At 39.0% G+C, this 18,902-nt stretch overlaps 1 protein-coding gene across 1 annotated transcript in view; it reads right to left on the bottom strand.

The window, feature by feature from the left end:
• Nucleotides 1-18,902, bottom strand: part of si:dkeyp-9d4.3 (caskin-1) — an 86,224-nt gene that overhangs the window by 10,172 nt on the left and 57,150 nt on the right. The window contains exons 11-16 of the mRNA XM_036557500.1: nucleotides 8,147-8,248; nucleotides 7,861-8,060; nucleotides 6,540-6,621; nucleotides 5,555-5,664; nucleotides 2,012-2,122; nucleotides 108-209 (exon numbers count right to left, since the gene is read on the bottom strand). Coding sequence (XP_036413393.1) covers nucleotides 108-209; nucleotides 2,012-2,122; nucleotides 5,555-5,664; nucleotides 6,540-6,621; nucleotides 7,861-8,060; nucleotides 8,147-8,248 — 707 coding nt within the window. The remainder of the gene's footprint in view (nucleotides 1-107; nucleotides 210-2,011; nucleotides 2,123-5,554; nucleotides 5,665-6,539; nucleotides 6,622-7,860; nucleotides 8,061-8,146; nucleotides 8,249-18,902) is intronic.

The raw sequence follows: 18,902 nt of genomic DNA, 5'->3' as shown, positions 1-18,902 counted from the left end.
TTGAAGGACGCATGCTTTTTTACAAAAAATGGGCCATAGTAAACTAAAACATTTACTTTTAAGGTACAAATTAAGGTCTAGATGAAGCGTGGATGCACATTTCTTACAGGTTTCTCTTTAGGTATCCAGTCAGGGATGTTCAGTTTGCTGATTTCTGACAACATCTTCTTCCTGTGCCCAGGTTTTGTCACCCCGATAGCTGTGAGGTCCTATAAACACAAACAACTCAAACATCTGTAGCTTCACTTTCAGTCAATTGATTGTCATCATATATTGTCCTATTAAAACCTTGCATCCAAAACACTTTACTGTGAGGCAGCGTTCGTAAGTTTGGCTGGTTGACCAAAAGTGAGCATTTTCTGATTTGTCATATCAACATTGTGTCACTGTGATATATGCTAAGTCAGTTATTATGGCCAAAAGAATATGGACACCAGACCACTACACCTATAGGAGCTTGTTGGACATCCCATTTCAAAATCATGAGCATTCATATGGAGTTGCCCCCCTTTGTGGCTATAACAGCCTCCGCTCTTCTGGCAAGCTTTCTATAAGATTTTGGAGTGTGTCTGTGGGAATTTGTACCCATTCAGTTAAAAGAGCATTTGTGAGGTCAGACACTGATGTTGGACGAGAGGGCCTGGCTCACAATCAATGTTCCAGTTCATCCCAAAGGTGTTCAGTGAGGTTGAAGTCAGGGCTCTGTGCAGGCCACTAGAGTTCCTCCACACCAAACTTGTCAAATCATGTCTTTGTGGACCTCACTTTGTGCACTAGGGTACAGTCATGCTGGAACAGGAAAGGGCCTTCACCAAACTGCTGCCACAAAGTTAGAGGCATATAATTGTCTAATATATCTTTTAATGCTGTATTATTAACATTACTCTTCACTGGAACTAAGGGGTTGAGCTCCAACTATGAAAAACAGCCCCACCCCTTTATGCCTCCTCCACCAAACTTTACTGTAGGCACTATGCATTCAGGGAAGGTAGTGTTCTCCTGGCATTCACCAAACTCAGATTTCTCCATTAGACTGCCAGATAATGCATGATTCATCACTACAGAGAACATTTTCGAGTCCAGTGATGGACTTTACACCACTCCAGCCGACACTTGGCATTGCGCATAGTGATCTTGAGCTTGCGTGCAGCTGTTTCATGTAAACCCATTTCATGAAACTTCTGATTCAATAGGCAATTTTTATTCACTATGTGCTCCAGTGTTCAGCTTCTCCTCTCTGTCAGTTTGTGTGGTCTACCACTTAGTGGCTGAGTTGTTGTTGATAATAGACACTTACATTTCATAATAATAGCACTTACAGTTGTCTGGGCAGACCTAGCAGGGCAGAAATTTTATAAACTGACATGGAAAATGTGGAATCCTATGATAGTTCCACGGTTAAAGTCGCTGAGCTTTTCAGTGCAACTCATTCTACTGCCAATATTTGTCTATGGAGATTGCACAGCTATCTGCTTGATTGACTGCTTGACTGCCCCTGTTAGCAATGAGCACAGCTGAAACACCTAAGCTCAATACTTAGGACAGATGGCCTTATAGTTTTGGCCATATATTGTATGTCATTTCAACCAAAAAAATGTCTTACACAATTTAACCGAAGAAAATCAATGTCAAATATTGTGTCATGTCAACTTGAAAAACAAACTTTATTACAGATGATGTCTACTGGAATAAGCCTTTAGAAATGTTTATGTAGGTTTATGTCTGTCGTGACAAGCTAATATAAGTGCCATGTAGTTTTATGAACTCTGCTCCACAGTGAAGGGATTTTTAAAGGAAGCAATAAACATTCTTAACTTTGACATCAATGCAAAGAGACTTTACTCCAAATAATTTTGGGTCATTTTTATTGGATCATTTGTCACAAAATGATCACAAAATGCAAAGAATGACTGTTTTCAAATGGTGTAAAAATTGTGAGGTTTTGACATGACAACAACAAAATGTATCTATAATGTATGTGCATTTATGCATGTGAGCAGGTGTGTAATACCTCTGGAGTCATCCTACTGATGGTTTGTAGGTCATATCCAGCAGTCAGGAAGTTAGTTGTGTAAAACTGCAGTTGAGCACTAATAAGCCATTCAGCGACTGCCTCTGAGCTCTGCAAGAGACATAGCAATTCAGATTTGCTCTTGTCAGGAATGTGGACTGAAGTACCAGTCAGAGGCACAAGTGTGAAATACAGTAGCACATATGGCCACTAGGTGGCAGCAGAGTATGTCCACATTGAAATGACAGGCCCCCCTACTTTGCCCTATAATTTGTGTTTTTATGGGGAATTTACCTACAATCAACAGTACTTAAAACTTGCTATAATAGCAATTAACAGGCATTCTGGTATTTCTTAGCGTATAGTTTATGTATATTCCTGATTTGTATTGGGTCCTTTGGCTCCTGGGGTCCCTAAATGTTTGCCTACATTCAACAGTACTAAAAAACTGGCTATAATAGCAATTAACCCCTTAGGTTTGGTCCATACTAAGGCTTATTATTCAGTAACTACAGGGACGTCAATGCAAACTAGTTGAGTTATGGAAGTGTGTAATTTAAATTTGCACCCCCTGGTGGGTCTTGGCAATTTAAGGGGTTAAATCAAGATATATTATACTTGAAGCACTTGAAGATCCAGCAAAATACATACATATATATATATATATATATATATATATATATATATATATATATATATATGGCTTAAAATGCACATTAGGCCAATCTGAGAACTACCTGGGCCTAATATTCTGATGAGCACATGTGATTGACATCCCAGTCCAACAATAAACACAACAGTGCGGGCGCATATAAATGAAAGAAACTGGCTCTGCATATTCAGCCCATGTTGTGTAGATGTCTCCACTGTATTCATGGCTCACTAACACTTTAATATGGCAACATCTTAAAGAAAATTAGGTTCTTATTCACTTTACTGCTGGATGTGCATCCAGAGAATGTTGAAATGGCCGGTTAAATGGCTAGTTTGATGCTTGCTAGGTTAGCTTTCGCTTGGTTGTTAGCCTTCTCTCAGTAAGTTTCTCCAAAATGAACAGTAAAAAAAAAAGACCATAGGGTAACAGTTTTGTTCATCATGCGTGACGGGACAAACCACATCAGTCCTGTAATTGGTGAGGAGATGGCTTATGCAAGTGCTATCCAAGGTTAGGATCCAGTTTACACAGAAAAAGGTATGTATATAACATGTATATTGTGTGCACACAAGAGTAAGATTAACCTACTTAGAAAGAAAAAAAGAAGATTTAGGTTCCCTGGAGCCTTAAAAGTAGGCTATCATGCTCAAACTACTCTAATGCTCTACACAGCTAACAACATCACATCACACAGTGTGAATGAGTGCTATTTCAGGATAGATTTGTTACAGGATTGGGTCAGATTCATTCTTTTTTTACCCTCAGATATCCGATCAAGCATTTTCTGCTGAGATTTGATTCTGATACCTTTTATTTCTAAGTTAAAGTAAATGAAAAATGTATCCTTGCTTGAGAAACAAACATTTTTTAAGAGTTAAAAAGGAGATTCTTAAAACAAAGGCAGCAAATAGTGTTCTTTGAAAGGATGACAGAGTATTATGTTAAAGTGTGCCTCACTTCATTTAATAGGAGGAAAAATGAAAAATGAAGCTAGGTTTTGGGGCCTCAGTTTTCTCTAAGTTTTCTTTTTCTTTGGTTTTCTTTTTCTTTTCTTTTTTTTATTTTTGTCTTATTTGTTTAATTTGGTTCTCTTTAACTACTATTAGGACGTGTGTGCAAATCTGATGAAGTTTTAGGTCAAATTTATGCAGAAATACAGAAAATTCTGCCAAAGGTGCCAATGTAGATGGGGAGAAGCAATCTCTTGTTTATCATTATGCATTTTAGATCTGTAGTTTGTAATCCACAGTTTTCTTCACGTATAGACTCGGTAAGATCCAACTGAAATTGGTCCACCTTGCACCTATTGGTCCAAGTTGTATTATGACTGGTTTCAGAGATGGAAACATCATCATTGTCATTATTAGAATGCACTAGGCTTACATTTCAGAGACCTTTGTTTATATGCGTAGTTCACTCACAGGTCACCACTGTCTTCTGAGGGCCTCTACTAGTGGCCTACAGGCTGTACAACCAGGAATATTTCCACAGACAAACCACCCTTGAGTACCATTTCAATACATTTTTAACTCCCCCTCGCCAGTTTTCAGCTTACATTATTCAAGTGGCAGCTCAAAGGGAGGAGGGGACAGTGAGGAGTGCATTTTCAATCAGAAAGGTTAGGTTAGCTTCAGTGAGCTATATAGCTAGTCATGCAAACTTTATAATGCAAAATGAGGTGTGTGAACATAACACGCATACACATAAAGCTTTGCTCTAAAACTGAGGTGTAATGCCTTTTTTGTGTTGTTGCTGGCTGTGTAGCCTTTAGCTTAGTTAGCACAGTAAAGTGCAGAAGTTCCCATATGAAAAATAAAAAAAATCCAAATTATTTATCAAATATATTTTTGCAATGTATGAAAATGGCCAAAAGATATTTGTTAAATACATTTTTAAATGCATGTATTGGTTTTTTAAGCATATTTTCCAATTGTATGTAGTTTTATTTTTAAAAAAAAAGGTTACAGATATAACTAAATTAACATAAATTGAATGAATGGTACTGCATTAATCTTTGTATGTATGCAGAAAATGGATTTTGAATAAACAAAATCATAACTGCATTTTCACAGAGTATCAATACCTTCAACACTTGCTTTTGCCATATTAAAGGTCCACTTGCTAAAATTTAGATACTGGAAGACATTTCATGCATTTTCAAATGTATTTGATAAATACATACATTTATTTTTGTATGGTACATTTCTATGTGTAATATTTCTCCATACATATTGAAATAAATTAAAATTTAAAATACATTTTAGAATATGGTTAATATGGCGAAATATTTGGAAACACATTTTAGTGTTTGTGATGTATTTTAGCATGGATATGTAATTCATGGAAATGTATTTCAAATATATAAAAATATATGTCCATATACTTTTTTCCATATGGGTCGTATCAGCATTCATGTATAATAGAAAGAGTAGTTTGCTACATTAAACCCAGCAAACTAAATGTTATGGTTTTGAAATATTAAGCATTGTAAAATAGTTCACTGCTATGTCTTATGAACAGCCTTGTCCACCATTTTTGCAGGTTTGAGAAGGGAAGTGCTTCAGGTCGCAATGATTTTTGGGCAAGTTCTGCAGCCAAAGTTGACATTTACATTCACTCAACTCCTCACCCCTCTGAGGGCTCATTAAATGCACCTCACCTGAGCTAATAGAGTAAGGAAGCCCTTAAAATCGTCTGGGACTCCTTTAAGGAGAGATGGTGAGTCAAATTTGATGAGGTTTTGTTAAAATATTATTGGGATGGGTTTCTTCTCAGCTCTGTTCACTGCTCCAATGGCCAGCCCAACTTATCCACTTATCCAGCCCAACATGAGTTGTATCACTTGTACTGGGGAACCTTTGTAGCCACACACAGACACAAACACCTGCCTTGCTCTCTGCTGAAGTGCTGTCCTTCCTTTGCAGTAAAGGATCCACGAATGGTTTCTTTTTCTCCGAACGAGGGCCACCAGGTGCACTCTGGGTAAGCTGTGAGGAAGCTGTCATACATGATAAAATGTTGTCAGGAACAGCACTGGGACTAAATATGATACTATGGTGTTTATGACACATTGGTAAAGTTTATCAACATTAAAACCAGGTGTTGTAACTCTATGTCAGTCGTTATATCTGGAGATGGTACACAAAAGTTTGAATGGTCAAATAGTATGTTTTGTTGATTTTCTGAGTGAAAATAAGTTTACATATCCTCTACAGGGAAAAATATGGCATTTTTCAAATTTTTGTGAACATTTTAGTGAAAAAAACATTAAAACAATAAAGATAAAATGTACCATAAATTTTTTCTCATGCCATGTAAATGGGCATTAATATGTGCTGTGTGTTCTCTGCAGAGGATATGGCACAGGCGCCCAAACATTTGCATACGACTCTAAGTACTGGACAGGAATTTGGCAATATTCTCTTTGGAATGTCAGTCTACACCTCAAAATTATTAAAGTTTAGATGGAATCACAAAATTTTATTGCAAAGAAAATTGTTCATTTTTCATACAGCAGGAAAGGTTTCTTTCAAAGGTGTTTACAAGAAGCTATTCAATGCCACCGTGTGGCCAAATTATGAAATGCAGATTTTAAAAACAGCCCAATTTGGCCTAATAGACTACAGGCTACTTTTTGTAATGAGTGTTTCTTTTTCTAATATAAACAACACAGATATGTTAAAAAAGAACTACAGGTTGAATATCACCCAACCCTGACAATACAGTGGTAAAATGGTGACTAAAGACAACAAGAGTAATACACTGGCTACGTATTAATTAGGTAGATGAAAGCTCATGGTAAAACAAAGCCTTCAACCAATTCATGGCTTTTGCATGGTGATCTGTATGAATATCGTAGTTGACTTGCAGTACCTGGGCTATGGTCCACAGAACGGGACTGCTCCAGAAGATGCTCTTTTGCTTTGGCTGACTGAGACAACACTGTGGCCAACAACTGAAATGTACACAAACACATATGTATGTCAAATTGGAGTGTATTTGAATGCGGCAGCATTATGTAGAGTTTTGTATGAGGGTGACAGTTGGGCAAAAAATACAATCTACATAATTTCCCCTCACCCCAAATGTCCAAACCCCAAAATGATCTGAAATTTGGTTTTCTGCTTCACTGACTCCAGTGACACCATGTGACAACTGTGTTTGACCAGTCAGTGGTTTGCACCATTACTAGCTTACATCCCAACTCGGTACGCTTGGTACCCCAGCAAACAGTGTAACCAAACTCAGGATAGGTATTCAGGTACGGTATGGTTCACTTGGCAGTAGGGCCCAGTAGTAGAGGATAAAATCCACAGTCACAGGTTCATGCCAAATGCATGCAGATAATGCGAAGTACAACCAGTGCAGGCCATGCTAACGTTATCCCCTTTAGCTGAATGGCAGGAATGTTTCGGTCTTTATGTTCTGTTCTCAACACAAGGTTATGTTCTGCCTGCACTGGCTAGCAGTGTGCCGAGTGATGATGGGGAGAGGGAGGGCCATCTTACCCACCTCGACTGCGAGACCAATTGTGCTCTCTTGGACTCCTGGCCACAGATGAATGTGGCATCACCGGGGATTGAACTTGCATTCATTATTTTGGCCGTTTTTATGGCTTTTTCCCATCAGGCAGTATAGAAAAGCACAGTATGGTTATAAATATGACCCTCTGCACCTTGGTTGAGTACCTGTGTCGGTTTCCCATCTCATAACAGAATTGTTACAGTAGGTGGAGCTTGAAGCTGTTTAGCTTATGCACATAATTTCTCATGCAGATCTAATGTTACCAGTAAAAACGAACAACAGTAGCAAAAAAAAGAGGAGTTTCAAAATTCGATTTACCTTTTAGTTGCCCTTTGGTTATGAGAGCAATTCTGGTTGGCAAGTATGTTCTTTAAAAGGGGGTCAACTGACTCCAGTGACACCACAGGACAATTGTGTTTGACCAGTTAGTGGTTTGCACTGTTGCTAGCTTACGGTCCGGCTCGGTATGCTTGGTACCCCAGCAAGAAGGGTAACCAAACTCAACATAGGTACTCTGGTACAGTACATTTACTAAGCAGTAGAAATGAGGGCGAATCCATAATCACTAATTCCTAACTATACTGTGCCCAATGGAAAAATGCCAATAGTAACCATATAAGCAAGTACTGTGTACATCTGAAATCTTTCTGTATCTGTATTTGTGTCTCACCTTCACCCCTTCCGCCTGTGCGTGTAGTCCTGGTACATTGAGGCCATGTGTGTTGACCCCTGGCGAATGTGTGGGAGTGGTTGGCACAGGCACAGGTGAGTTGGTGAGGTGAGCATTGGCATTGTCCACTGGACCACTGATGGACGAACGGCCACTGGTCAGGCTGCCTGTACTGCCCATGCTGCCGCCACTGCCGCCGCCTTGTAAATAAAAAGTAACAAACAACAAATAAAAAACGGGGGAAGCTGTTTATGTTTTAAGAGAGAAAAGGAGGAAAATTCTTTACCAGCGAGAGGTTTCCTTAGAACCCAAATCTCCTCGTTGGCACTGCTTTGCTGACCACTCAGAGTTGGAGAGCCATGGGGGCTTGACACGGACCCTCTGGAACCTGAAACACACACATAGATATATGCACAAACTCATTAGGCATCATGTCAGTGGTCGCTGGTGAAAGATGCACATTCAGGGAGCAGATAGCAGGGGGTTGTCTGGGGTAGTTCAAATGGACCAACTGTAGAACCAGAGATTTGGGAACATTTCACATGGATGAAAGGGCAATTCTCACCCAATTTCAGAGTAATATTACTAATGTCCAGAGTGCAAAGTAATGTCCTGCTTGAGTACTCAATGGAAACCCAGAAAGGAACCAGTTACACATCATATATCTCAAGCACAATTGACAGTTTCTCTATTCTAATTCTACACATATTACTATTTAATCTAAAGTACTGTGCAAAAGTCAAAGACCACCCTTCATTTATTTAATTTGCAGTCAAAACAAGATATTAAGTACAAAGGAAAGTCATAGAAGAATTTAGAAAAAAAAACAGGACTTTCCAAAACTGGAGTAAAAATAGATACAAAGAAAATGACTCGTAACAGCCATGCAAGACCTGGTAGACCACCAAAACTGTCCCCATCAGATAAACAGCACCTAAAGCTTTCATCTCTGAGAGAGAGGAGAAAATCAAGCTGCTTCAGATCTGAAAACATCCACAGGTGTTTCTGTCCATCCTTCCACTGTGAGAAGACGACTCAGCGCTATGGGTCTGAAAGGATGTGTAGCTGTCAAGAAGAACCTCACTGAGAAAAGGAGACACATCAAACAAAGAAGCTGCTGGTGTTCTCAGAACAATGGACTGTCCACCCCAGAGTCCAGACCTCATTGAATGTGTTTGGGATTACTTGGACCACAAGAAGCAAAAATGTAACCAACTTCTAAGACTGAACTTTGGAGGTGTGGTAAAATATCCCTGCGTACACCTTTGAAGAACTGAAAACAACACAATTGGAAACCTCAAACAAATAAAAGCTATAGTAAAGATTAAGTGTGGACACACTCAATAGTGACAATACATTATAATTAGTTGTTGAGGCTTCCGTATAATTTTCTGTTAAATATATCACTGTTGTCAGAAGAAAACCTTATATCTCCAAAATGGTAACTTTACAGAAGAAGGAAAAAACAAAATTTACTTTTAATGTAAGTCAATGGAACCAGAATTTTTTCCACGTCATTTTGAGCCGTTTCTTTTGGCTCATTCATCATGAAATTTACACACAATATAAAGAACACCAGGCATTTTCAAATGTCAAAAATTAAAAAAACAAGGTTTTCCTCCGACAACAGCGATATGTTTTCTGATGCTGAAATATGAATAATTTGATCTTAATGGCCATTCTGACTGGAAATAAATGAACGGTGATCTCTGACTTTTGCACAGTACTGTAACAGAACTACATTTTAAAAGCATTGATTTCAGAATATGCATCACACCTAGCTTGCTGTGGATTGAATGCAAGGACCTTCATGGAGCAGCTGAAAGTTGCTCATAATAGAAATGAAGTTAGCAGTTTTGCATATAAGCATTATTTTAAGAGAGAACATAGAATAAAATGACTTTTTGTAAATATGAAAACAAAGGTCAATACATAGTCTTGTAAAAGTAGTCATTTTGAAGCTGGGTCACTTCTAGCACTACAAATGTTACCCTAACTTCATCCTAAATATAGCTCCTAGCAGTTATTGGAGGCACACACTGGCCAACATAATGAGAAAGTAGGTTATCATGGGATTATGGTTCTAATAAAATTGTCTTTAGTCCTCTGCCAGCATTTCATTGTCCATCTTCAAATTGGAGCTACTTTGCATAAACATATTTTGCTACATTAGGTGAGAATTTAACTTATTGTTAGCCATGTTAGGAAGACAACAGCCATATGAAATTGGCCTTATAAAATCTACCTCATAAAACTGTACCATGCTTATTTTTGGAGTAACAAAATGGGGACTTGCCACTTGATTTTTACTGTTCCTGTCAAATCAACAAGCAAAGCTCTACACTACCGTAAAAAATGTAAATGTATGAAATGTATGAAAATCTAATGCTGTGCAACTTTGCAGATTTCAAATAATCAGTAGGAATATGCAAAAATATTGAGAAAGTGCCCAGAATAATGATTCTAAAATGACTAAAAGGCTGTATAGTATCAAGAATCAGGATTAAAATAAAATGAACACAATCAAATAAAGTAAATATCCTGATTTTCACGTATTTCAAGTGGCAAAATCCTAACTTGACAAAAAAGACTGCAAATACATAATTATATTACATTAATTATCACTGCCGAAATATTTGACAGATCAAAGGCAGCATCAAAAATACCTTGTGGTATTTACTTCCTAATAATTAAATCTGCATTCTGTTACTTTTGTATATTAAATGGCAACAAGTATTAATATGCAAGTGATTCCAAACCTTTAAACAGCAGAGAATATTGTTGCTGTTGATGTTAAAAAGCTTTTTGGAACATTTCTTCTGGTCCACTCATCATTAAATTTTCACACAATGTAAAGGACAGCTGCTGTGCTTGAATGTAGAAAAATAAAAGTTGGAAAAAATGGAGATACTTTTTCGAAAAATAGTTTTTCACTCATTCTTGCATATTGTCACTGTCCAAAAAAAAAGTATCTCCATTTTTTGGACAGTGACAATATGCAGGAATGAATGAAGAACTATTTTTATTTAGTTTCACGTTAAATTCACATTACCTTTATTTGTTCACAATTTAATTAAAATATTGGATTTAATATATGCAGTTCAAACCAAACCCTTGGGTTTTGCTCATAATAGAGTATTTTAAAACTACTGTCTTTGACAATAAAGTGCATTAAACAAAACAGAGCTGATGTAAACAATGTACAAAAACGTCTGGCTTTTAAACAAAGAAACCCTATCTGTCCATCCTGACAGCTCCAACAATAAGTGTAATAAGTGCTCACAAAAGCACTCATTTCTAATGATACAACACCAATGAAGGTAATACCACTTAGCTATTATATTTCACAATGATCTTTTATTCTATGATTGACAGCAGGTCTTTTGGGGAAGCTGTGAGTGTATTTAGCTCTTTATCATCCTCTTTCAGACATATGTTCTTAATAACTCCTATGTTGTACCAGGTAAAATAATAATGGCTTGTTTTATTCTACTTTTTCATTTACAAACCTGTAATGATATGAGTATTGGTTATAAGGCCTCAACAGTCAACCTCAAAGGACAAACAGCTTACCATTTTCAGTTCAAACATCTTCAAACCTCTTTTACAAAGTCTGTCACCTCTTGATATTATCACAACTATCCATGTGAAAAGGTCAATATTGGTGTTAAGATGCAGTCATATGCAAAAGTTTGAACAAATGAAAATAAGTTAACACAGAAAGAAAATATAAAATATAAAATGCATAAACGCACCATAACTTGCACAGGCCCCATTTAACATTTTACTTTGTTACCCAATATGTCAAAATCAGCAAATAATCAGTAATTTGTTTCTTGTAGAGGCTTATTTTTAGAACTTATTTTCACTTAAAAAATCAACAAAAAGGCACTTGACCAAGGGTACCCAAACTTTTGCATATGACTGTATTTCCTGGTATTTCGTAGACCAGGGATGATCTTGTCACAAGAATACTTTCTAGGGAAGACTTGTTAAACTTTGGTTGCAGGACTGTGGCAAAATCCACCACTAAAAAAGGGTACCCCCCTCTTTAAAACCCACCCCCAAATTCCACTGGTCCATTGTCTTTTAATGTTTGGACGACAGTTGTCCAAAGTTCAAATGAAAATGAGGCCACATATGGCTACTGGTAACCCACCGTCAACGTATATCACAATATAATATCTTCTAAAGCTAAAGGATAGTCTGGTATAAAGACACTGCCTTTGCAGGTAATAAAGGTAATGCTTATTTTTAAAACAAATAATTTTTATTTTTACCCCTGACACACATCTACATGCTTAATTGTAGTTTTCTGGGAGGACACTTCAGCCATGATAACCTACATTCCATCCATGGGCTAACGACAGGCTTACTGAACATCAGACATGGCTGACGAGTGCACTAGTGTCACCTTCCTTGAGCTCTGCCTTAATGCAACATTGGAGTCTGGCTGTCCCCAGACTTTCTTGTTTCAATTTTATGTCTGGCCCTATGAGACTAGCTGTTTCAGAAAATGTATCCTAGTAGTATTTGATTGTGTCTGAAGGTTGCTATACTTTGCTTTTGTTGACAAAACTTAAAGTATACAAATGGTCATTGTCTGTTTATTCTGACGGACCAAAGTGACAGAACTGACCTAGACAAATCTTCCCAGTTTCTTCTTACTTTACACATTTCTACCTTTGGCAGTTTATGCAGGACAAATGTAGTCATTTTATACCATAAACTAAATAATGTAGTAGCTGTAAGTGGTGGAGAATGAAGATTAAGCTTTACCCCACTGGCCAAAAGATGAAATATGTACTCACTGTCCACTTCATTAGAAACTCATCTCTTGCTGGTGTACAGTGAGAGATGGTAGCCCATATGTTGACGCAAATTTGTGCCATCCTCAAGCCCTTCATCAGTGGTCAGTTTCTGATCACAGAGTCGCTCTTGGCTGGATATTTTGGGTAATGGACCACTCTTAACCTAGTAGTGACACTGACGTCTGTGAGAACTCCAGCAACACTACTGTTTCTGATACAACACCACACACACCATCATGCCACCACCATGTCAACATCATTTCTGTACTGAGAATGGACAACACTCAAATAATAAAAACAAGCACTGACTGTTGTAGAGATGCCACTACAACCAACGTGACTAAGCAATGACATTACAATAACTGGGCGTCAAGGAGCTGGAGAAAGAACAGTGTCTGGTGAGACTGAGCTACAGAGGAGAAGCTTGAGGTGTGAGATATGAAAGGTCAGATCCACTCTCATGGACAGGGTTGACCCACTTAAGATCTTGAAAGGCTCATGTATCGGGTAGCTAGCTTTCTCAACTTAAGGTGCAGAGGGAGATCTTTGGCAGGCAGCCAGATGTTGCCCAGGGTGGAAGGAGGGTCCCTGATGCTGGCAGCAGTTTTTATTCCTTGAGCAAAGGTAGCCACCAGCAGGGTGGCCTGGGCCCTTTTCCAAGTGCACCTGCAATGGCAAACCAGAACTGCAGCTGCCAGGGCCCTGGCACTGTGAATGTATTTTGCCCATAACATGTGTTCTGCCCACAAAGTGGGGTTAGAAGAGACAAGAACGCAGTCTGCCCACATGGTAGGGGTTAGAAGAGTGTCAGCTCTAGGTCTTGGTTTACTGTATTTGTCTGGCTTTTGGACTGCAGGTGAAACCCTGAAGAGAGACTCACTGAGGCCTTGGCACAATGCCTTCCAGAAAGAGCTGGTGAACTAAGGCTCTGATCATAGACAAAATCCTGGCTTTTTCTGCCAGATGAAGACCAAAGTAGTCAAAATAAATATATAATATATATAAAGCCAAAATAAATATAATAAAGGATGGAGCTTTGTTAGTAATCATTTTTGTTTCCTGTAATTTGTGCCAGACTCTGGGGGGTTTTCACACACTTTCTTTGGATTTTGTACAAATTCTGAGGAATCCAATGAATCCTGACCACATGCTGCAGGAGCAGCTCTGCAGTTTGCTTGGCTGTCAGGAGTCCCAGCAGGAGTATAAACCTGCAGGCTTTAGAAACATGGTCAACCACTGCCAGGCGCACCATTTTGCACTGCAAGTCTGGCAGGCCTATTACAAAGTTGAGGGAGAGGTGTGACCACCTATGAGAGGGGACAGGAAGAGAGTAGAGTAAACCTGCCAGTTGCATCCTAGGCTCTTTTTTCTGGGCGCATACTGAGCATGCTGCAACATTCAAGCATATATGCCTGTCAATAACAGGGCTACCAGAAGTGCTTTTGAAGGAATTCCAGGGTTCTGGTGGCACCAGGATACATGGTCAACCAGGAGACATGCCCCCTGTGCAAGGCTCTGGCCTCAAAGGGGACATTTAGTTTCCTTGGCAGCCCCACTCCTGGATCAGGTTCCTGTTGGAGGGCTTCCCTGATGGTAGTTTCTAGATCCCAGCACACTGGGACAACAATATATTTGCCTGGGAAGATGGGAAGATGACTGGGGTGCGGAAGCTTCCGACTGTACATGCTTGACCAGCAGCAGCTCTCAATTTCCAGTGTTATATCTATGCTCCACTGGGGTGAGATGGTGAGATTAAACGGCACACAGATGGGGTCAGAAGCATCGACCTCTGCAAAGAAGATGACACTGGGATCTGGTGGGCAAAGGACTGGAGTCGCAGTAAGAAGGTGTTTAAGCTGAACTTGCTCTGGCTTTTCTTGGCGAGGGTCATGAGAGGAGCTGCTACAAACTCAAAAGCAAAAACTGGGCTTTAAAAAAAAAAGGCAAAAACTCAAAAACGGGGCTTTAAGCAAAAGAAATAACTCACGACAGTTAAAATTATAATTAACACTTCTGCTGGGTGCTTAAGAGAACAACTCAGTAAGGTCAAGAGACCAGAGGACAAACCAAAACCAACCTTGAAAGAAAATAACTAGTTACCGGCTTAGCAAGAGACACCAGCGCATGACTCAAGATAGCAGCTTAAGTAGAGCTTAGCCAGATTGCCCTGATTATGACAGGGAGGGTGACATCTGCATCCCTGTAGTGGCAGTGCAGGGTTCCCCTTAACATAGATTATTCCAGTATAAATAAAATTCAAATTCAAGACACCCCAAAATTAAAATCAGTTCAATTAAACATCACGTTTTCGCAACTACAGCAAACCAATATTTCTGCTCCAGTAGAAAAGCAGGCTACAGCTGTTGTATTAAGTCCCTAATATGTGGCCAACAGTTGTCCTCTGGTCAGAAACTAAGCACAGATGATTGGAAAAGAGGATGGCTGACAAATTATAGTCTGTAACTGTACACCTACCTTGGGTCTATAAGGTAGGTGGAGCTCAAAAAATGGCCAGTGAGTGGAACTACAAGGTATTGCTTTTAGAGTGGCCAGTGAAGGTAATTAAAAAACTGAAGGTAGCTTACTTAAAAGAAAAAGTAAATTATACACTTTATGGAATACATAGTTATGAGAAAAGATAAAGATGGGGCAAAGATGAAGTTATGATGCTTAATTTTTTAAGTGTATGTGTCAGTGACAGTGCAGGTGTTTTGTGCACGTGAGTGTTTGTACCTGTCTCTTTTTTCGGCTCCTCTGAGCGGGAGGAGGGCGGTTCATACGCAAATGAGCTGCAGGTGGGTGTGTTATACCCGAATGAGGTGAAGAGGGGCTGATGGGAAGAGATCAGGGTAGGAGGGGGCGGGGGAGTCAGGGGCAGAGAGAGAATGTGGGAGGAGTCACCGTTCACCATGGCAACTGAGCCAATTGCCGGCGGACGGATCTGTATCTTAAGATACTGTTGAGTAGAGGGTCCTGGGTACAACAAAACAACAAAAAACAACAACACCAAAAAAACACAAACAGCAACAACAAGAACAACAACAAAACAACAGGAAAGGAAACACAAAATAAAACATGTTCAAGCAAAAATAGCTAACTCTATGCACTTAACTTTACAGGTCCCATCAACTTATCAAATCAAAAATAGCTTAGAAATCGAAAAAAAAAGCATGCAAGGAGAAAATCAAATTATGTACATTTAACTTTATGTACATGTAACAGTAAAATGGCCAAAAAAACATTGCCATGCACAGCATTCCAACGTAAAACACTTACAATGCACTATGTATGCAAATCAATTCTGAAAACATTTAACATTGCGTGCCTCATACAGTCATGCATGGGGAAATGCATGGAAGTGTATATACTAGGGCAGTCAAAGTTAACATATTAATAATGTGTTGATCAATGACACATTTTTTAAAGCCATTAATGCATTTTTCTAGTTTGACCCTTTGTACCATCCATAGTAGTGCAGACTGAAACCCAGCTACAGCTGTTTCTACGAAGGAATCCATGACTATAGCCCTGTCATTGAAATTCAGCTTTTAAATGGATTTGAAGTGACACCTTCAGGACTTTCAGCACTGGACAGTGCACATGGGAGACCTATGGATGAGGTGGCCGACTGCTGTAGTTTTGAAAGTGAAATGTTTTTCCCATTCTTGCTTAACATAGGATTTCAGCTGCTCAACAGTTCGGGGTCTCCTTTGTCATACTTTTCATTTCATAACGCACCAAATGTTTTCAGTGGTGACAGGTCTGGACTGCAGGCAGGTCAGTTTAGCACCCTGACTCTTTTAATATGGAGCAATGCTGTTGTAATATGGGCAGAAATGTGGTTCGGCATTGTTTTGCTGAAATAATCAAGGTCTTCCCTGAAAAAGACGTTGTCTGGATGGCAGCATATGCTGCCAAAACATGTATATTATCGTTCAGCATTAATGGCGCGTTCACAGATGTGCACATCACCCATGCCATGTGCACTAATGCACCCCTATACCATCATGAATGCTGTCTTTTGAACTGCAAACTGATAACAAGCTGAGTGGTCTTTAGCCTGGAGGACGCAGCGTCCATGATTTCCAAAAAGAACTTCAAATGTTGATTCAGTCAGACCACAGCACACTTTTCCTCTTCACCATGTTAAATGAGCTCAGGCCCAGAGAAGGTGGCGGCATTTCTGGATCCTGTTTATGTACAGTTTTTTCTTTGTGTTTTAGAGTTTTAACTTGCATTTGCGGATGCAGTGATGAACTGTTTTGAGATGAACAGTGGTTTTCAGAAGTGTTTCTGAGCCCATGCAGTGATTTCCACTACAGAATCATGTCTGTTTTTAATGCAGTGCCATCAGAGGGCCCAAAGATCACGGCCAGCAAATACTGGTTTTTGGGCTTGTCCCTTGCATAACGCAAAGCGTTATTCTTGAATTGTTGCACTGATTACTCGCGCAGTCTTTCACATCTTTACTTCTGAAAGACTCAGCCTCTCTGGGATGCTCTTTTATACTGACCTGCTGCCAATTAACCATCAGGTGTTTTTTTTTTTTGGATTACACAACATTCCCAGCCTTTTGTTTCCCCATCCCAACTTTTTTGGAACGTGTTGCTGGCATCAAATTGGGCATATATTTTTCAAAAAACAATAAAGTTTCAACATTTGATATGTTGTCTTTGTACTATTTGCAATGAAATATAGGGTTTAAATGATTTGCACATCATTGCATTATTGCATGCGTTTTTATTTACATTCTGCACAGCATCCCAACTTTTTTGGAAATGGGGTTGTACATAAAACTGTGTTCACCCTGTGGAAATCATGTGACTTTTATCTTCAGGCTCATGTGAAGTTATTGCATTATTGAAGGTAACAAATATATTCTGAATAAGCTTATTAAGTTCACTCATATAGCTATAACAGTGCTTTTAAAATGGAAAGGATCAAACGTTTGAGCAAATAAGACAAATGTGATTAATTGATTAACTACACAAAATGTGAATAAACTTTGACAGCCCTACTATATATATATATATATATATATATATATATATATATAGGCATATATGAATTAGTGTGTGTGTACATGTCTGCCAGTGTGTTTGCAGTTCATGTGTGCCTTCATGTGTGTATGTGTGTATGTGTTGTGTGCATTTGTAGATGTAAATGACACAAAAAAGCAAGTGGGAAAAAAAATCGGAGCATGGAAATGATGACACAGTGGGATAGAGACGGACAAGCCACTGGCAGATAGATGAGCCACTACTTCCCATCATATCTGCCCTCTTTTTTGCTCTTGTCTCTCCATCTCGCTCTCCTCCCATCCTGCTGACTGCTCTAATTAAAATCACTGGACTCGCGGTGAACGTGTCGGACACTTGGAGCCAGTGAGCGAACACCCGTGCGCACGCACACAAACACACACAACAAAAAAAGCTCTCTCGCAGCTTCCCAGACACAGATTCTCAAACCACTATCATTTCCATCAGCAGAATAAGCTTGGAGTGCTTTTTAACCTATCCTCCGTCTACCATATCTTCAGTTTACATTTGATTACCAGAATAATTTTGATGCATTTCCCTGGACATAAAAAAGAACAGAAACTCTTTTACAATAGAAGCCAATGGGCAGTTGCTTAATTTCGTAAACTTTAATGTGAAATATGTATTTTTCTACAAACCCTATTCCAAAACAGCATGTGAAATGGCAATAGAAACAGAAAGCAGTGATTAGTAAATTCTGTTAGATCTGTATTTAATTCAAAACAGCACAGAATCATAATATTTGTTGCTTTACCTTCTGACCATTATTTTGCTGATACATGCTGATTCCAAAAAGTTGAGACAGGAGTATGTTTACCACTATGTTGCTTTGCCTTTCCTTTAAACAGCACTTAATAAACGCTTGGGGACTGAAGAAACCAACTGATCGAATTTTGCCATTCTTGTGTTATATAAGTTCTCAGCTGTGCAACTGCACAGGGGTTTCGTTGTATATTTTGCACGTCATAATGCACCACACATTTTCAATAGGACACAGGCAGGTCATTTGAGCACCCACATTCTCTGATTACACAGCCATGCTGTTGCAACATGTGCAGAATGTGGCTTGGCATTCTGCACGTTACAACAGCAGGGCTGTGCTGTAACCTGCAGAATGTTGAATGCTAAAATAAGCATGAATATCCCTGAAAAAGACGGTGTCTAAAAGGCAGCATATGTTGCTTCGAAATGT

Source organism: Colossoma macropomum, unplaced genomic scaffold, assembly GCF_904425465.1.
Source record: "Colossoma macropomum unplaced genomic scaffold, Colossoma_macropomum, whole genome shotgun sequence".
Classification (NCBI taxonomy): domain Eukaryota; kingdom Metazoa; phylum Chordata; class Actinopteri; order Characiformes; family Serrasalmidae; genus Colossoma; species Colossoma macropomum.
The sequence above is the reverse complement of the archived record's forward strand: the minus strand, read 5'-3'. Positions and strand labels throughout refer to the sequence as shown.